Source organism: Pterocles gutturalis, unplaced genomic scaffold, assembly GCF_000699245.1.
Source record: "Pterocles gutturalis isolate BGI_N339 unplaced genomic scaffold, ASM69924v1 scaffold21750, whole genome shotgun sequence".
NCBI classification, from domain to species: Eukaryota; Metazoa; Chordata; class Aves; order Pterocliformes; family Pteroclidae; genus Pterocles; species Pterocles gutturalis.
The window spans coordinates 1-21695 of NW_010138837.1; the positions used below are offsets into that span (position 1 = coordinate 1).

Here is a 21695-nt window from a genome sequence, read left to right on the forward strand (position 1 = left end):
TCCCTAAGTAAGGAACTTCAGGTCTTCTGTGCTCTTCTGTGGAAATAAGTTCTAAGTACTTACCTCTGCGAGGCTGCAAGTTGACCTATGCATGATGAACAGGGGGCACCACCTGCCCTTCCACGCAGCCGCATTCCTTCTCCAGGAACCCTTCCGATAACCTGTGTTACCCTAAGGGGGAAGGGAGGTATCCCATGCACTGGTGAATAAGATGCTGTTTATTTTTAATGACTTCCAGTGGCAGTCACATGCTTGTTTTACAAGATAAGCCATGTCACAAGCTGTGCACAGAAAGAAACCACTGGTTACCCATCTTCTCCCTCAGCAGTATAACAGTTTAATTGTGTGGGAAAGATGTGTGGGTGACTGAACCACACACCTAATCTGTCATTTACAGAAAAAGGATACCATGGAAGCGTTGTCATTCTAGCTTGCTCCCCCTAGCCTACTGGCACACGGCATAGAAAGCTGTGGATCCACCTCCGAAATGCTATTACCCAGCTTGGAAACCTCCTGACAAATTTTGAGCATCTTCTTCCATTCAATAACAGTTCAATTGTGTGGGAAAGATGTGTGGGTGAATGAACCACACACCTAATGTCATTTACAGAAAAATGATACCATGGAAGTGTTGTCATTCTAGCTTGCTCCCCCTAGCCTACTGGCACATGGCATAGAAAGCTGTGGATCCACCTCCGAAATGCTATTACCCAGCTTGGAAACCTCCTGACAAATTTTGAGCATCTCCTTCCATTCATTCATTAGTGTCGTTTGCCCTCTGTAAGTGACCCTTTTCACAACGAGAAGAACTCAGACTTCCATGACTTGCAGACAGTCCAGCATCTGACAGGCTTTTCCGGTTCCCAAAGGGCAAAATTTGGAAGTATAATTGGTTAGTGTGTTAGCTAGACTCCACTGCAATGCACTTTCAATCTAAACACATTTTAAAAAACAGCTTGCTTCTCTCTTCAACTATTTATACAAAACAAAACAAAACAAGGCTGTTTGTCTCTAGCACCCACCTAAGAACTGTTTTTTCCACCAGGGTCCCTACGTACTGCAGCAAAGCACAGAAGTGATATACAAAAGTTCCCCGTCACTAACCCAATTTAAAGGAAGGTTGCTTTCTAGTTAATGAAATGAATAGCCTGCATTCAACTGGATAGAAGGCAAACTACATCAGCTCTAAACCCAACTGATGACATATCTTAATTTTATCTAGCCTGTCTGCCTCCTGGGTTTCTGTGCACAAGCAGACCTGGGGTCCTACCAGCATCAGGGGAGCTCCACAGGCTACAGGGGATGCACCAAGATGGGGGGGCACCACAGCAACAGGAGCATGGCCAGCTCCAGCATCTACAAATGTTATTTTACAGACTGTTCCTGACCTTAATGTTTTAATCTAAAGCCCAGCATCCTTCCTAGGATCTCTGTTCCTGAGATTACTGGAGATGAGAAAGGAAGTTTTAGTCCTCCCATCAACAGTGAACAACTTACAAGTGGCCCCTGAGAAAGCATCTCAAGAAACAACCAAACAATCCAATATGAATTACAAAAGATTCAGGACCCTGTAGCCTCAGAGAGCCTGCATTTCTTACCTTGTGATTTTTGAGCATTTGAGACTAGCAAGGTTCAGACAGGGAAGAAACTTTGAAAGAAGTGGAAGGTCAGCATATTCCTGTACCATCCCTGCTGTTTGATCTGGGTTCCCAGCCCTGATGCGTATTGACAGCTGCTCCTCAATTTCCAGTTAACAATAGCCAGGGGTTGGATATAAAGGCTCCAAACAGTCTCAATCTTAATCTTTTTTTAAAAAAGCCAGCCCTGCACATGACCCTGATCTGAGAAATTGGAAGCAACTCCCAGATTTTTAAGCAATTTCTTTCAGGTGCTTCTTGCCTAGAAAAATAAACCCACTCTCCTGGGGCAGATCCTGCTTTTATGCAAAAGAGAAGATGTAAAACTCAGGACTAGTGCTGGGCATGACAGCCTAACTTTCTTCAGCAAATAAAACACAGCAATACTCTGGGTTAATCTGGTTTATTTGATCTCTCTTGAGTCCCTGCCTAGTTATTTTTGCTGGTGCTGCAGAGGTGGCATAATTTTCACATACTTGAATTTCTACTGCAAAAGGGATGAGAGGACTAGAGAAGAATTCTGAGGAAGGGGGAACATTTGTTAGAGCCGATATCAACCACAACCATAAATAAAAACTGTAGAGAAATACAAGTACTAAATGAATTAGGAAGCAGCTAACAAGATCATAACTGAAGAAGTCATACTAAATTCAGGAAGTGCTCCGATTTTCATACATGAGAGGTAACCAGAAGGGGAAAAGTTAAACAATTATCGCTTCACTCAGCCCTGGCATTAAAACTTCTAATTTTTGAAGAGTTGACATATATTTTTAAACACATTGTCCTTGTGCCAAGGACAGAAAATCCAGTCTTGGAGTGATTAAGTGCTGAGCTGAATGTACAGCTTCATAGACAAAGAAATAATCAATACAATATGTTAAGCAGCAGCTCTTGACCAAGGCACGAGAGGACAAAAGAAAGAGCAGGCACCTGAGGTAGACTATTAAAATTCCAAGGATTTACCACTATAAAACACACACTACTGTGGTACATTGTTGATATCGAAACAAAAACACCTTCAAGACAAGTATAGAGGGGAATCTTGCAAACAAGTCATAGCTTACATAGCCTTTTTCCAATAATGGATCATCTTGTGCTTGTTTTAAGTCTAAACCAGCCAGCACCAGAGAAATTCCCCAAAGAAATATGTTAAAGTGTTTCTGATGACTGTGAAGGCTACATTAAAAGGACAGCTGGAGTTTAGAAGGCATTAATTAAATGGGTCCAGATAAAAGAACATTAAACAGCTTCACTGTCTCTCAAAAACAGACACTGTAAGTTGGTAATAGCACATGTACAGCTACACCTATTTGACAGATTTGATTTTTAGGTACATGTATCAGAGGAACTGAGTTATTTTTCTGTTTGGGTTGGCAACAAACTCCTGTTCCTCCCAAATGAAAAACACGCTTTTCCTAATTTCAAGGCTGAAAAGCTGCAGTATTCCCTACTGGCAGTTGCAGCAGACTACACGCATCACAGCCACTGAAAAATGAAAAGGGTGATGATGCATCCTGCCAACGCTCTGCCTGACACACCAGCTTAGCAGCCCAAACATTGGATTCAGGGTTCAGCAAGTTAACTGGTACATGGTTACACAGATGTGCTTGTATCTGCCTTACTCCTGAAGAGCCAGCACTCACCTCTCCACAAGGCCACTGCCTGGACCCAGTGCAAAGCCCAGTGGAGCCTGATAGAAGGAAGTTAATCTCTGACAAGCACTGAGCTCAGGAGACACAGATGTTTTTTTCTCTAAAGGACACAAAGAAGATCTCTATTTGGAGAGTGAGTCTGCCACCAATTACACCTTGTTTTGTTACTGGCACTACACCCTCAGGTTTCTAAACAAGAACATTTCTACAGCTCTGCAAATGCTATTAGAATGTCTTCCAGATATTTGGGGGGAAAAAATAAAATCTAAAAGCCACGTTTTTCTTTTTGTTCCCCAGAATGCAAGAGAAACTGTTTCATAAGCTCCAAGGGCTTTATTATTTCCTTACAGTATGTGGCCAAGTTGCATTCATATACTGATGAAGACTTACTTGGGAAAGTGAAATCAAGAAATAGGGTAAAAAGTGAGCGCGCTCCCACAGTATGATGCCATAATTCGGAACACATTAAAATTTACAGCATCCTTTCTAGCCTTTTGGATTGATTTGGTATTGGCAGCAGAGCCTCTGTGGCAGAAATAGCACCAGATGACACGTTCCCATTTTCACTGAGTAGTAAAAGGCCCTTAAGAGAAATAATCAAGCTGTTAAACTTGAAGGAATAGGGAAAATTAACATAGACTGTAGACAAATGCACCATGACAGTACTGGAGGCAATGGATGCTAAAACTGATTCAGTAACTACTGCTTTGGTAGGTTTGAAATTAAGACTGGAGAACCATAACAGAAAACATGTAGTTCACTGAGGATCATTAGATACAAGAACTAGGTACAAAGCTGCCTGACGACCCACTTTAGCCCAGGTTGAGTTCAACTCCACTTCTGGTATGGTGTGGTAGTCAAACAAGACGTGATCCTTCATTCCTACAGGCACTAGGCAGCACACTGTCCCCTTCTGCCCACAGTGCTGTCCAGGTACACTGGAAGCAACCCATGAGCAGCATCCGGAAGTCCTCTCTTGGGGCAACTCTGAGGACACACCTGAAGCCTACCTATCCAGCCCCCCACAGCAGTAGTTCACAAAGTCGATTCTAGTGCCATTGTCTCAAGCACCATCATGGCACACTGTCTGTAAGTCTTGACACAGCTCTGACTCAGTACTGGTTGCTGGACAAGTCTGAGGCATCTGCTGAAACCTTTTCATTCACTTTATGAGGCTGCCTGCTACTTACTGCAGCAGCAGAGGCTGCACAAACTCATAGGCAGGCACTGACCCAAAGCCAGGTTCAGAGAGAGCTGTGGGGACACCCACCTGCAGGGTCTGCACAGCCACCGTCACCAATTGACTTCTCTTACTAGGACAGAGCAAATATTGATGTGAGTTTCAACGTAGTATCCCTACTGGGATTCCCCCTTTGCTGTCAACCAGTGTATTAAATAAAGGTTATTCCAACCTGGTTTGCCTCAGGTCAGGCAACACAAAGGGAAACACCGATCCTGGATAAGCACAATCTTGTCATAGACCTGCAGTTCTTCATATTCCAATTCCCACAAGGCCCAGTATGACTATGGGCTACATGAGGGGACACAGACTCATCCACAAAGCCAGGGCAAGAGTCAAAGCCTCGCTGACACTTATGTAGGATCCTCCTTTAGGAGGCAGGAAAGCTTCTCGTACTCTCATCACCCTCTGTCCCCTAGAAGGGGTGGTCAGACAAGTCTCTGTCCTTGAAACGGATCAGCTCCTACAAGTTTTGGTAATTAGTTATGCACTTCAAGTCCAACCCAGTATTATACAGTTAGTCAGACTGAAACCTCTGCTAAGGGCTATCCCAGGATATTTATTTTGAACCTAGAAGAAAAATTGTTCAACTAAAATACTAATACAGTGAGAGAGGACATTTGAGTTTACTACCAAACAAAACCTGTTAACTGCATCTCCAAAAGAGGTTTCAGTATTAGACACATTTTTAAAAAAATAAGTTTCTAAATAGCTCAGTTTCTTTCATGTTAAACAGCTAATATCAATTTTTGTTGGAAAATAGAGAAGTAGTCTAAGGTAACAGCTCAGAGAATTCGGCCATTAGTTCTACCGAAAAAAAGCAAATAAAATCCCATCAGCACTAGGTAAGATTATTATAAATAGCAATTTCAAAACTCCAGAAACACTCTGTATTTACGCTGATGGCAGAATCCTACAACGGCAAGAATAAATTTTGCAGCACTAGATATTTTCTAGGCACATTTTCTCTTCTTCACTTCAATTTCTCTCTAGCTTTTGATGCCAACTTTAATTACCTTCACACTTACTATTTGCTTACTGCCAGAAAAAAAGAAGTAGTAACATGTAAGTCAAGTAAAAAGTAGTACTGTTGTATATAACATATGTAGCTGCTCGTGGTAATCTGATTTGACCACTACATAAGCATGTAGTGACATGGCCACAATACATAAATACACAAACCAGTTTCTTACTTCTTTCCTCTGCTTTACAAAATTCTAAAAAAACCAAATCAAACAAACAAAAAAAACCCCCACCACACAAACACACACACCCCACAGTTTTAAGGCTCATCTAGAAAAGAATCCAGTTTCAAGTTGGGGATACTAATAGACTGATCTCACCCATTCCCTCGGTAGCGGGCTCAAAGGGTTCCTCAACTTCACCATCGAGGTGTTCTATCTTCTTCCACACTTCAAGTTTCCTTCCTTTATCTTCCAGGCATTCCTCTTCCTCATGCTTTTCTCCAGTACACAAAAACCCTTATCTCTCTCATTTTCTTCCCATAGAGAAATACATGCATGAAAGCAAGACTTTTCTCAGTTTTCTTAATAGCTAAACAGGTAACAGGTAATTTTCTTAGTGATATTTTTCCTAGACTTCCCAGCACTTGATTTCTTTTCTGACTCCCTCCCTAAATCTCAACATCCTTTAAAAAAGATTGCACATAGTTATTCAGTACCTGATTAACATCTGTGCATGATGCTGGCAATAACAAACCTTATGTAGCCAAGAAGCAATTAATCCTTTTGTTATAGTACTTCACCATGAGTTTAAATTCAAATGTTTGTTCAGAATGTTCTATTTTGGACATAATAAACTTGGTGCTCCCAAAAGGCTCTCAATGGTTACAAAGTAACCAGCTTTCCAGAAATAGGCCTGTGAAAGTACCTACCCAGTCAAATATCAGAAGTTTGCTAGCAACTAAGACTTCTTTACTAACACCACTGATTTCTGCCTCCAGAGTTGAGTGAAAAATCTAACAAAAGGCCCCTTACCTCAGGCGTTAAGGAAGCTTTTCCTATAACTCTCTCTCCTTCAAAGAGTAATGTTGATACAAACTTGGTCATTTAGATCTAGCTACCTCAGATCCTATGCAAGGAGCGCAGACCAAGGAGATAATCTCCTTGTGGCAAGACAAGTCATTCACATGGGCCTCTTTCACAACCTAAGACATCCCACTGATAATGCTGACAACTATAGAGGGAGATCCCAATACAAAACCAGATGAAATCACAAGCTCCCCCACGATTTCCCTGGAGCACAGATTTCACTTCACAATTTAAAAAAAAAAAAATTGCTGGAAGACTCCTTAGGAAACCAGAGCTGAATTGCAACTTCAGCAAGGTACAAGATTTAAATTTAAGATACTGCAGGCAAACCAACCAAGTCTTTTCTTAGGACTGCTGGAATTTCTTGAGAATTCAGAGAAGTGCAGAAAGGAAGAAAGGTAGAGTGCCTCCTATCCCATCCTGCCATACCTTCAGCAGAGAACCGAGAGTCACCCAGTGTAAGCCCTCCCCTACCCCCAACTCTGGTGGGAGGAAAAAAGGAAGCAGCAGCTGAAAGAATTTCCAGGCTTTTTTTTTTTTTTTTTTTTCTTTTTAAATCCCTCAGGGCACAGGGAAAGAATGCCTCATCTGCAGAAGACTTTCAAAAGTGAGGCTGTGCACCAGGTTACAGGAGTTTTGCTGAGTGATACTGGGCCCATTAAAGACAATTAGGATCTACACAGCTGGGTTCCCATGTACTTACCACCTCACAGGCTTCTTTTTTTGACGACCAACCTACTCAGTAGTCTTGTAAAGTGCACATGTACCAAGTCACAAGTTGTTCCATTTATTTGAGTAAATATCTGGTAAATAAAATCATCAGTAAACATTACAAAATTAAATACATTAAAAAAGCTTGCCAGTATACATAAAATTCACAAACATGTAGTTCTTTTGAAAAATAAAATATGTTCAGAGCACCCTTGATATAAAATGCCTGACTAGTGTCACCTACCAGCATATGGTAGCTTATTGAACATCTCAGTTAGGACATTTTTCAGGAGGGAGCAGGGATCTCTCTTCTGCTCTTGCTTTTACAAGTAAGAGAGCCCAAGCTAAGAAGTCTCCCCACTTCTCAGGTCAGAGCCATAAGCAGAGACTATAATATTCTTTGCCTGCCTTAATAGGAGAGGAATCTGCATTCAGTTAAGACCACATCACTAAAACACAAGACAGTGCTTGTAATTCATTTTGGTAGCACTGCCTTTCCTCCACTGTGAAGCAGCTTTTAAACGGTGACAGACATTTCTCTAGATATCACTGCAGGCCCTTATTCAGTATAGGTTACCACAGTTCCAAGACACCATGAAGTGGAGAAGAAATGATCTGGCAAAGCAAAGTCAATCCAATAATTTTTAAGTCTACAAATTAAGCCCTTAAAATTCCCAGTTCTCATATGCTATAGTCTAAGCAAGGAGATATGATGAAATTCTTCACTGGGCTGCTTTTAAGGGTATTTAGAAAAATGGCAGCACTCATTTTAGTAACCTAAATTGGTACCTTCTGGTAGCAAATTTGCAATAACCACCATTTAAATAATTTACTGTAACAAACTTTTCCTTCTATCCATGTGAAACAGTATTCACAACCCACTTTATAATTTATGTACAGACAAGCACAAGAAACTTGACATCCATGAGTTAAATGTACAACCAACTTAAAAAAACATTATCCAACTAGTTACAAGGAGAAGCGTTCTAGCTCTGTAAATTTACAAGATCTTCCGTTTCACTATGTAGGCTTGCTGCTCCTCATCACTAACTCTTGGGTTCTTCACTTGCTCCAGTAATCCTCAAGTGAAAGTTGAGCAGCATCCAAATTGTTGATATCCTTGATAAAAAAAACCCTGACACTTAAAAAAAGAACCCTTGAAACACACAAAAAAATTCCTTGAGTCAAAACTGAACAAAATCAAAAAAGTTGTGGAGAAAGACAACCATTTTAATAAAGGTCTTGTATTCAAAGTTCCATTTCCCTTGCCATGTCTTTTACAGAGTGCTACTACTTCGAGTTATTTATATACTCTTCTTTTGAGGGGGACTGAGTTTCCTCATTCCTCTTATCCGAGTTAGCAGCTCTTTGATAAATTCCTAGGAAAAAAAGATTAGAAAAATGAGTAATTTTTATGATCCCATAATACCATGATTTTGAGTTTAAAAAAAAAAATCAAAGCAAAGTATACATTTTTATTTAAGCTTTAACTGCTAAGCTGGAATTTCTCTGGCCTAATATCCAGAAACTTTATACGCATACTCTCATCACACCACTCATCGCACCGGGGAGATGTGAACAACTAGCTTTTCCTCCACATGAGCACTCAGGCTCAGTTGCTAGCCGTGTTTCAGGCTTTTACCATCTACCAACTGTTGAATCAAGCAAAATCTACGGCTGGATACAATGCAAATAGCCAAAGCAGACTTTCATAGTTTAAGTCTGCACAGAAGTCAGCACTCCTGCCAAGAGAGGTGTTTCTCTCATCACTCTCCATGCCAGCACTAGCATTTTAGTTGTAACACAAGGCTGATCTGACTAAAAACTCAGCTGTTTTTCCTCTTGCCATGCTACTTTCTGAGCTGGCTCAGCTCTGACCAGGCTCACCACTCAGCCCCACACCAACACTCATGCCAGTCTGGTTGGGGAGCTCAGTGAATGACACTATCCTGAAAAAAAAAAAAAGTATTCATGGACCAGGTCTTTATTCACAATGAAATTCTTCCCAGCTTCAGCAAATTTTCTCTCTTTAAATCATGGGAGAAGTGAAGCTTACAGAATTGCACCATTATCTGAAATTCTTTTGGTATACAATTTTTTATAATAACTGCAGATGCATTAAAAGCTAAATCACCCCCTTACCATCACATTGGGAGAATAAGGTTTACCCATAGTACTATGTATACACCTACAAAGGTTCTTACCATTAAATCATTTAGCTATAAACATGGAATGCAATTATGGATTTAGTCAGTCAGGTTGATGTACGAACAGCATGACTTCCTAGCTGAATGCCTGAGGCTAGAAATTCCAGTGAACAAGGTCACCACCTAAATGACACAGTACTTTTCAAAAAAGGTCACACTGAAACACACATCATCCAGGTGCTACACTGTGCATAAGGAAAGTCTCTGTAAATGTGTATTTTACCTTGAGAAAGATGTCAGGTTTTTCTGGTGGGACCACAATCTCAGCAGGTATCACCCCAGCAGGACAGTTTCCTTTCCTAAGAGTTTATGCACATCTATGCTATGCTATACTGCATGTACTTTTGCACTATGGTTATTGTTGCACCCACACTAGCTGTGGCTCCAGCTCATAGCAGCAAAGGCAGAGCAGCATACACATCAGCGTGGGCTACAAATGCTCACCAAAAACCTTGTATGTTCTGAACTAACTAGATCAAGGCCAGTACAGGAATACATCTGCATATATCAATATTGCGCTTCCCACCTGCATAGACCCCCTATAGAGACAATCAGAAAAGCAGCTTTGTTAAGACTCCAAATCCTCCCCCTCCATCCTCTAGAAGCTGTCTTTTTCCACATAGAGACAAGCCACTGCAACAATATCCACTCTAAACTTGTCAGAATAGAGTACTTATCTATTCAGAGGTCAGAAAAAGGAGGGAGACAGGCTTACTCTCAAAATTCACAGCTTTCAATGCTCTATGCATTGGTTCCATGTTATCCTTTCATCATTGTAAAGACCTGCTAGATAACAGAAAACTAATGTGGTATAGTACTATTCAAAACATCCTAAATACACTCGAGTATTTTTTACTATCAAACTTAGATGAAGTCCCGCAGTGAAATCACTGTAGAAACAAACTCTCTGAAGTGATCTTAAAAGATTTTTACTTGGGATTAATACAATTAGTATTGCCTTTCAAGAGCTGTTTCCATAAAAGGCTATAATCTGATATTTTGGCATGGGAGTAAGACAGTTTTGAGAAGGAACGAGCTGAAGTTTCTTTCTTCCTTTTGAATTACTTTATTAGTTGTCTGTTAAAGCCACAAATGGTCTACACCTTCACTCTCCATCAAGGCAACAACAAGACACCACAACTGGAAACTGTCTAACTGCTTGACAAAAGTCAAAAACAAGAGCATTACAGGAAGGGGCATCTGCAGAGCGGACAGGGAATTGTATGGTACTCTGACTGTACCCATTCGGGATATCCCTGTTTGAAAGGCATCTCTGTTATTTCTCTATTTTCTCCCACAACTCAGAAGGATTTGGAGCAAGTTTCCCTTGGCTGTGAAACACAGACAGGGGTCAGTTGCTTTCCAATACAACATTACAGCAAGGGAGGGGAGTTCCTCCCCTTATGCCCTAAAGTGCTACCACAAGCACCTTCTTCTGTAGAATAAGATATTTGCTTGAACTTTTCAGTATCGACACTGCCAAGAAACTTCTCAGTGCTGCCAAAATAAACAGAGGCTACCCTCTAACCAGGTCTGAGGTAAATCAACACTGCTCTTAAGGAAGGCAAAGGGAGCTGTACTCACTTGAAAAAGTATATATAATAATTTTAAAAGCTTTACCCCTCAGGAACTATTTTTCTTGAAATAAGGGTCTGCAGTAGCAAACAGTGAAACCTAACAAGAGCATTTTGTAGGTGGCAGAGATTTTACATAATGCAGTAGTGCTGCTGTGCAGCACATCACATGGGTGTGCAAACCAGAGCATTGGTTCCGTACATGTGATTTAAAGAACCATTTTGCATCTGATGCTTTCATGGAGCCAGCTGTCATTAACATAGCTGTGCTCCTGTGCTTACACCTTTCCTGTTTTGCAGCTCGCCATCAAGGAAAGGGTGCATTCTAGAAAAGATGCACATTTTCCCTCTTGGCAGCAGGAAAGGAGACTTCACAGCATTTCAATAAGCCTTTACTTTGAAACTAACCAACTCAGCTTCATGACATACAGTAATACCCATTAGTTTTCCTTAAGCATCTCTCAAAAATAGCAGTTTTATTCCTGGTGGACATCTGAGTCAAGGCTTAATAGAAAGCTTAACATCCACATCTATGTCAACCTCATACACAAATAATTTTACACAGAGCATTTTCTTGAAATCCCCTCTAGGTGATACACTGAAGTTTAGCATCATGCATTTGAACACTGGTCATGTACCAATCTTCATTAAAAGTACCTCTGTAACACAGGTTAGATTATCTGCTTATGTATACTCCTCTGATACTTATCTAATTCACAGAACTTGGAAAACATTTAACAATAATTCAGCTAAAAACTCAAGAACTTATGAATTATTCCTTGGAGGGTTACAGCCAAAGGTCACATCTACTTTTAGTAGAAGAAACCAGCACCTCGGGCCTTGGTAAATAAATAAAAAGCAAAAACGTACACAAGGTCAGTTTAAATTCTTTTTACAGGTTTTCTGCAAGGATACCACCTTTAAATACAGTTTTGTTACAAGTATTGAGAGTCCTGTTAATTTATAATATGAAAGCATTGTTTCTAGAAGATGTCTTTCTAATTCTAAAGGCAAATTTAAATAATAGACAGACTAAATCTATAGTTCACTCAAACTCATCTATATTCAGCCTTAGGCATTTGTCTTCTCCCTTCTCTAATGCTTTCACTTGGATCAAAGGCATTCAGTTCAGCAAGAGCATTCATCTAATGCAGAATAAAAAAAAATAAAGATGGCAAACAAAGGTGAAATAATAATTCAGGAAAGGGAAGAAAATCGCTTCACCTCTCTCCTTTGGAGGTGTGATTCATTACTTTAATGTGGTCATTTGACAGACAACGAATTCCAGGTTTCCTATTCAAGTCTTCCAATTAATTCTGGAAACTAATTAGACTCTGTCTCTCCAGATTTCTCTTCCACAAAGAGTACACATGTAATAGGACTACTTCTCAAACCAAAATGTAGGGTTTCTAGTCCTCCTGCTTCACTAGAGCATGAAATGAATCCTAAACCAGCTTTCCTCCACAGCTTCACTTCCCTGCAGCCAAGTCAAAAAAAAAAAAAAAAAAAACCAACCACACACAGAAAAATCAAGATTTCCTTGACTGTTCGCCCAAGGCTATTTCCTGGAGAGAGCCTGATTGGTTGGATGTAAAAAGTAAAGTCAGCCTGGAGAGCAATCTCCACAGAAAGAAACTGAACAACAGCTCAAAAATGCCAACTGAATGGGAAGGAAAAAAAAGAAAAGAGGGCACACTACTGCCAAATACCTTCCCTTCCTCACAGGCTCAAACCTGAGGCTGATCATACAGGAAGAAGGGAACTGAGAAGGCACAGGTGTTTCATAGGAATGGACCCAGAAGCTGTCTTTTATTAGCAAGAACTGGTGCAGCATCTCTGTAGCCTCACTGAACAATCCCATCAGCACAGCCTCTCCAGTGAGGCCACAGCACCATCAGTGCCCAGAAGAGGACAATACAGAGCAATTTATCTTCCCCATGAGCCCTGTACAAGGCATTGACTAAATACCATGACACTTAGTTGTGGTCAAGACATGCAGTCCAGTTATTCTCCAATTCAGCAGCATGTAAAGAAGCACAGTTTATTCTTGTAAAAACCACTGTTTGCTCCTCCATTCTTATAATATTGCTATGGGCATTTGTAAGTTTGTATTCATGAGTACTTGCTGAAAGGAAAGCATGTAAGCTTAATTACATCCAACACTGTACTACAATATAGGGCAGATCTCAGCAGGCACATAAACAGTTTTAGGTCACTGAATTCAGAGTGGTCAAATGGGCAAACAAGAAACCATGTTTTTCTAGAAATGCCTGTCTGAATTGCTTTTAAAAATGCATGTTTCTTAACTTTTTTCTCTACAAAGTGTCCTATTCAATTTCAAGTAATATGGACACATAATACAGTTACTGTGGCTTAATAATTTACCATCCATCAGCTGAGCCGCAATAAATGTCTATGAACTTCTAGGCTCCCCCATATATATGTCAGAACACTGCCCTAAGGCTTTGGGACACATCTTTGGCTACTATTGCTTTGAATAGGTATCCTACATATTGCTGCATTGCAATTGTGTTGAAAAAGAAATAGTAACGTGAATTTGAAAGAATTCATAACATAACACGACAAAAAAATATGATCCTTCAAAATTTTAGAGATTCCATTTCAGAAGGGTTGAGCTCTCTATTTATATCTGCACACTAAGCACATACATTATCTGAAGACATATTCCAAATAATTTTTAGTTTTAAAAACCACAGTGCTTTGACCACTCTAAAGAGCTGCTTCACAAGCTGTCATTTGCTCCAACTAGGAAGTAAATTTGGAGAAACATGTAGTTAAGAAAATATGTCTCTACCTTTCTCAAAGTGTTAAAAGCTGAAGTAACTGAGTAATTACTGACCTAAATCACTGCCCAAATTATCCAGAGAATACGCACAGCAATTTAACATCGTTTGGAAATCATATTGAAAACTATTAATAATAGTTCACAATGAAACAATTTTCTTTCATGATGCAATTTCATCTCCCTTTTCTCCCATTTTGCACTAAGGGAAAAACAAAAGCTGCATACTAACAAGACAGCCTGGATAGATGTAATCCTGCCTGCCTGAGTGGGAGAGAACTCTAGCCCATTCACCTGACACTTTGCATATTTTTATGAGAAAACAAAGAAGCAAGGAAATGCCAAATCTAGTTTATCCAGTTCTCTTCAACGATTATCTGCAGATATCAACTGCATCTTTCAGAGTCAGTAAACATGAAAATTGCCCACTCATTGGATTTCTCTCCCATAGCAGTTTAAGAGGCTCCTTGTCATTCCTCCTGTCACCACTTTGTCAGTCCCACTGGCAGAAGCTCTAATTCACATCAGCCACAAACCTTTCAGATTTTCTCCAAAACCCAGTCTAAATGGGTGGTCTTGCTGCTATCTATAGCAGAGATGTAAATAACACAGATTTAGCCAGCCTCCTTCAAAATACATCTTGACAAAACTTCATTGATTTCAGGACCTCAACAGTCTTCCTATTCTAAGTGTCTATTGCCAAGTATCAAAACCCCATAATAAAGATTACAGATAATATTAAATTTCTTTGTTGCATTCACTGCTAACACAGGAGTCAAAACTCCCTGCAACCTATGTTAAGATTCTCCATCGCATAGACAGAACCAAGACAGCAACTTGACAAAGGTCTGGGTGGCATTTTCCACTGGCAACACATGGCACCGAGTGAACTGCTGTTCCTTGCTCCTTTTCAACCACCAAAGTTTATATACAAGATTTGTTATGGCACTGATTTTGCAGATAGCATACCCCTTAAGTGTGTGGATTGCTGTCCTCTCACACCAAGTTTCAACCACAAAAGTTTATACACAAGATTTGGTTATGGCACTGATTTTGCAGATAGCATACCCCTTAAGTGTGTGGATTGCTGTCCTCTCACACCAAGTCTTGTCCTTTGCCAAGGTTACCTGACCATGTACTGCTTTTGAACGAGGTATGATAGTAACAGGATAGAAGGGGAAGCAGAGAACACGTAAGCTGTCTGAAGAATACTTCTAGCACTGTTTAATTTTGCATGGTAGGAAGACCACCATCATGTGTCAAAGCACTGAGCACATTTGAGATCACAAAGCCTATGCCTCGAGTCAGGCAGCTACTCAATTCTCTTCAGCAAGTGCAACTTAACTACACAGAGCAAGGAGATTGTGGCTCAAGTAAGGGGACGTGAAGTATAAATACAAGTCACATATTGCAGTGATGAACACCAATAAAAACATACTTTACAGTCTGCTAGTTATAAAATGTATCTCTTAGCTTCCGGGGTTTTTTTTTTTTTTAATTATTATGTTTCTACAAACAGACAACATGTCAAAAAATGTGCCCAGAAATTATATTTAGTTTCTGGCACATTTTACAAAACTAACTTTTAATGACTGAATGACAGTCACATTTCATATGAATCTTGATTAGGAAATCAACATTTTAATTTAAGAATCATTAACGTAAACTTAAATAGCACCCAAAAAAACCCATACTGACTATGTGCACTTTCCTGATTAACCTTTAGTTGCCTTGTTTGGGTAAACTACATAACTCTTTACAACAAGGTTCCTACATTAAGCATATTTCCATACAAATTATAACAATGGCCATAACTGCTACCTGAGAAAAGCTTTTACAATTTTAGAGCATATTCAACAGTCTAGCTATATTTCCCTTAGAAGAAAGGTTTCATAGTAGTTCCTCATAAGTTACTATCAGCTACTATCTTTTGCCAATTTATTACACAGGCTAAGAATTCCTTCCACCTTTCAAGTGACTCGGATAAATCCACTTCTTCTGACGAAGAGTCAATCCAGAATACATGCAAAAAATCCCTCAGTCTTTCCTTAACCTTTAGTCCAAGTGGAAGACACTAAGCAAAACTGACTTAGGGTAGACGTTGGGTTTTGGAGTTTGTTTTTTTTAACAGATGGGATAAGAGCTTCAAGTTACTGAGCCTTCTGCCTGTAATATTTTTCCTTAATGTTCTGAATAGTTGAGATATCATATCACATAAATTTCTCCCCAGTTAGGGATTACTGCCTTTTGCAAACTGCATAACTCTTGATCGTAAAATACCTGGTTCACTTGATTAACTGTATTTGATTGGTCAGGAGAAATTCCATCAGCTCACATCCATCCTCCGCAAATCTTCTAGAAATCCTTTCACAAAACAATTACCTCAATAGTTTTGAATGGTCTGCAAATATGAAAGGATTGCAGATTTTCTAGATGAGGTGTGGATCCTCATATACCAAGCTGAAGTCAACTTAAAGGCCCTTTTTAGTCCACACACAGCAGGTTAATAATCACCATCTTTAAGTGGCCTCAGTTAGCAGTCATGCAGCATTATTGGGCTTATGATGCAACAGATGAAGAAAAGCCACTGTTGTGAAAAACAGCCCTGAGAAATGACTCCCATGTTGGCAGCTATCCTCACGAAAGAGTGGATTAAGTACTTCTCTCAACTTGACTATCTCAAAAGGTTGTCAAGGAAGAGGGAAACTCTCCTAGGTAAAGGAGCTGCCTCCATCCATCAGCAGAGGACTGGAGAGACAAGTCACAAGCTCAGTATTAAAATCTCACCTTGATTCAAGCACCCTGAGGAGAGTTGAGCACACTTGTCCAGGAGTTGTTCCTTTGAACTACCATGCCAACTTAATTTACCTGCACAGCACAAATCTCTCATGCAGTTCTATGACCAAGTGGCTACAGCTACAGAGGAACCAAGCTACATGCAGCCTTCTTTCAAAAACCAAACACCTGGCTCCTAGTCACGCATAGCTGAAATGTCCCTGACTAGGGGAATCCTGTAAGCCACTCACTCCATTAAATACTGCACAGCAGCTGCTGGTGCGAAAGCACTGACTATAAATTGAAGCAAGAACCTGACCCACAACCTAGACTTTTGGGTTTTTTTTACAATGAGTCTAAGTGTTTGTTACAATACTTACTCTTCCTAGTAAGCACACACTAGAATGAGAAGTAGGTATAATGGTAATGGACATATTAATGGATTTTCAAGTTGAAAGTTGAGTACTTTTAACTAAATCCTGCTAGTGCAGGTTGTCCCACAACTGTATTCAAGTCCATTCACAAAAACCATTAGCCGAGCTGCATATCTGCATAACAGTTCCCAGAACAAACAATTTTACTGTCAGAGATAAAATTAAATGGCTTCACATGCACATACAGTAGGCTTTTAACCATCTGATGAGATTCATGTTTAGTTCTCTTGTAACATGACTTTCTAAGCATCAGTAAAGTCAATAAGGATATTACAGAAGACAATATTGATACTTCAGCTGTGATCAGCAATTCTTCCACAGAGCCCAATCCTGTTCCTACTGTAATGAAGAGACAGGCACAAACTTTCCCAGAATCTAAAGCCCCAAGCTCATCAGCTCCTCATTAATATTCCTATATTTACTTTAGCATACGTATAAAAAAAAGTTACTTTAGCTTGAACATAGCTACACTTCCCACAGGTGAGTAGTATTTAAGAAAAGTCTTTTTACCTCTGTTGGTTTGTAGCAATCTACAAGAGTTTCCTGTAAGCAAAACATGAAAGTGTCAGTTCCAACACAGAATAACAGTGAACATAAACAAGTCTACAGTGTGAACCTGTCAAGGGAGTGGGAAAAGGACAAAGAACCAGGGATCACTGGATGAAGATGCTACTGAAAACTGAGTGCTGCAGCAAGTCACCTTTAATCCCTAGGTGGATCAGAATGATTTGCAACAGGAGAGAAACAATGGCTTCCTCCTCCAAGCTGGAAGTTACAAAATTCCCCTCTCCAAGAAAACACAGGGAGAACCCAAGAACATTTCTCCCAGCAATACACACATGCAATGTATCTTTCTGTGAGAGCACCACAGTCTTTGTAATGGAGAAACACAGTTGGCTAGGTCCAGCATTCCTAACGGTGCAGCTGCAGCAGCCAGTTTAGGCAGAAGCACAGCTATTTAAGAACACTGAGTAAACAGCCTGGGGCCATGCCCCATGTCTCTGTGGCAGGGCAGCAGTCACTGAGAAAAGGGTGCCAATAGGCACTGCAAATCAGATGTGGTGCACCTAAGCACGAAGTTAGTCACCTCCCAGAAGTGGGATGAGGTGCAAACTACTGCTCTGGGACAGGTTTCCTTCCTTTAGTGCATCTGAAAAGATCATAAACAGAGACCCTCATATTGGTTTTATATCTTGATTTAGATACACATATCTCTATTAAGACAATGATGTTTCTTTTCTTCTCCTCCTCATTCTTCCATTCATTAGCCTTTACCTGAAGTAGGGTTCATAGAATTAGAAAAGCAGTTTGAAGTGTATAATTTCAGCAGACAGCTTCTGAATTTCCCTACTAATTCTGGTTGCTGACCATCTTATCTTTTCCTCAAGGTTTTAGACAGATAACTCACTGAGTTCCAATTTCTAGTTAGTATAGACAGAAAATCAAAGTTTCCAGTATCCTAAGGACAAGGGAGGATTTCTGGTCTGTATATATGCATGTATATTTCTGCTGCTGCACTGAACAACAGAAACTATCTGGCCATCATAACTGACTCTCAGCCACATAATTTTTCTACACAGCTGTTCTTTATTTCATTTTTTCCTACGTTTTTTGTTAATTTATATACTTGTAAAAATAAGAAAAGGTAGAAAAAAAAAAATCAGGGCTTTCTGATCTGTTTTCACATAACTCCCTATATTACTGGATTCTTTGAACTTTTAGTTACTCCTGTTATCACCTACCTTCCAGAAATTTTTTATCTTTTGTACAGTCCAGTAGATTATGCTAAACTCAGGAGCCTCACAGTTCTAGTTCTATGCTTACAGTAGATTCAAACACAAGATATGGACCCAGATGCATTAATTCAGACACATTCCAATTTAAAATTAGAAAATAATATTACCTGTAATTTGAGAGCTCGCTCCTCTTCATTGGCTGCATCAAGAAGGTCATCAATGTCAATTTCTACATCTGGCATCTCTTCTTCCTGAGAAGCAAAAATTCCCAATTAGTCCAGAGAGATATCCTTTAACTAACCTCAAAAGCAGCCTAGCGGTAGCACACACAACCTCATCTGCCTGGAGACAGCCAAGAAGTAAATCAGTGAGGGATGGTGGCTTGATTCCTTGTTCCCAGGCCAGCAGAAGGCCAAGACCCAGCCACACAGGAGGTGACAGCTCATAAGCAACCCTTCCCTCACAGCCGGGAGCTGTGTTACTAACCCACGCCCAGCAGCACAAGTCATGCTATTGTCATGTAGCATGAGGATGAAGAAAAGGTCAAGGAAGGAGAAGTAGGTAAAAGCTGCAGCAAGCCACAAAATTGCTTTGGAAACATTCTTGATTAGACTGCTTATTTTATGACACTATGGAAGATGTCTCTTGCTCAAAGTTGGCTTACAAGGAAGATATACATGGCCCATCAGAAGAGCTCAGATTTCCAGTGCCTGCTGTGAATCACAACATCTAAGGCACAGAGTATTTTAGGGATTTTTTTTTTTTTAAACCTCCTCCACCCATACACTTCTCCCTTTGCATCACCAGCACACCAGACATGTTGTTCCCTGAGTCAGAGCAGCAGTCCACACATTTTGAAGGACTCCTGAGCTCTGTAATCCTAATGAGGATTCATCATCCATAGATATTACTGTTTATTTGCATTACAGTTACACACACAAAAAAAAATCTGCTGGCCATTTTTTGTATTTTCTTTCCACAAAAGCCACTTCAAAAATAGTAAAGCAGCACCTCTCTGCACATACAAAACACTCTGGTCTCAGCCTCTCCCCCACACCAAGTCCCACCCTCACAGTGGCCTCAGTGCTACAGCCAAACAGCTCCTCCATTGTCCCTGCTCCACCCAGGCCAATGCACGGGCACTGCGAGTCCATCCTCTCCCAGAAGTATGCTGCCATCAATGAGCTCACTGGTGCCGCATCACCTTGGCACCTTCTGAATGAAAGCAGGGACCCAAGGGCATCCAAAGGGGAGGGTGGATTCCAGACTCAGGAGGAAGCAGCCGCTGTCCTCTTGTACTCCAAACAACACTCTTCAAGATTTTAAAGAAGCATTTTGACAAAAATGTGGTAGTTCCAGCGATTTGCAAAAGTGTCAACAGTTGTGAAATAATTTAACAGCTCCAACAGTAACTGCCACAGGCAGTGCCAAAATTACTCTTGTACTAGATAAAAGAAGAATCCAAACACTAGCAAGGGAGACAACAAATGAGCTTGAGTTAATGTAACGAAAGTTAAGCACCGAAGTGCCAAACAACTCTCTATAGCATAAAATGCCAACTGCCCAAGATTTGAGGGCAAGGAGGAAGGACAGAAGGTGGATGATTAAGTTTCCCATTCCTGACCTCTGAAGAAAAGCATGCAGGAACACAGTAGCACAGCTGTGCGGGCTGTTAGATCCAATGAATAAAAATACACGAAGCACATCCCTTGGCCAATTAGCAGGTTCACTCTTTCAGCCTGCATTTTAGTCAGAAAGGTAGTGGGGCATGTGCTGAGATGAATCAAAAATACTAGTTACTGTAACAATCTGACAATAATGGAGTTTCTAACCTAATGCTATATTAGAAATTTAAACAAGGGGTGAAGAGAGAAAAGAAGTCTTCCACAAACTAGAAAGTTATTCAGTAAAAGTTATCAGAATTGGAAGGGATAAAGATTAATCCATAACACTTAGCAGCTCACTATCCCAACCCTACACTAATTCACATATCACACTGAGAACAAGAAATTCACCAGATGGACAGTAAACCTCCCAAACATGTTATCTAAGCAGCTCATTATAAATACTGGTAAGATGGGGCCTAGAGTTATTGTTAATACCATAGACTTACTAAAACATGCATCTATGGACCTGTGTAAATGCCAATTGTGCATCTATCCACACTCAGAAGTGCCATTCAGCACATTGAATATTTTGCCTGATACACATTTTGAACTCTTGCCTGTCACAACTGGCATTTTGGCAAACTGCAACGACGCTGAAAGGCAACAGTGAGGGGGAATTCCCTGGAAGGTATATAATGCATTTTTGTGATCACACTTCATCGAAGCTGAGCACTCCTGAAATGTTAGTTTTACTCTGATTGGTACCAGTCATGTGGGACAAATCCTTGCTTCTACCCCTCTTCACTCTTGCCTTATTCAAATCAACTTTCTCCTACATCTTCAAAGTTCACACCACCATCAGTCCAGAGTGCAACTGTACCAGTAATTCACCGAAGCTTTGCTATAAGAGGTAAGAGAAGCCATAACAAAAAAAAAAAAAAAAACCAAACCAAACCACACCACAAACCTTGGGAATACTTCAGAAACAAGGGATTATAATCGTGTCTCACATACTGGTATTCAATCAAGTTACCTATTCTGTAAAAGATCATGCGTATCTTCATGGCTTCACAACAAATTTGAACTCTGATACACAACACAAACAGAGGGGAAGCTCCCCCCCCCGCCCCCAAAAAAGATAACTCCTGATTATATTTTCAGCTGAGGTACAAACATAATCAAAACATTTTTCCCCCTCCGAACTACTGTGCCTGCATGACCTCAAGAGTTTTACGTTAGGCATGAAAAATATGTGCTTAGGTCAGGAG

At 40.3% G+C, this 21695-nt stretch overlaps 1 protein-coding gene across 1 annotated transcript; it reads right to left on the bottom strand.

Moving 5' to 3' along the window:
• Positions 1–7359: 7359 nt before the first annotated feature.
• Positions 7360–19974, bottom strand: PPP1R14C (protein phosphatase 1, regulatory (inhibitor) subunit 14C). The gene is given in 4 exon segments (XM_010083160.1): positions 7360–8670; positions 17595–17627; positions 18988–19116; positions 19894–19974. Coding segments are annotated over 4 exon segments (318 nt in total). The 3' UTR covers positions 7360–8595.
• Between the last annotated feature and the right edge of the window lie 1721 nt (positions 19975–21695).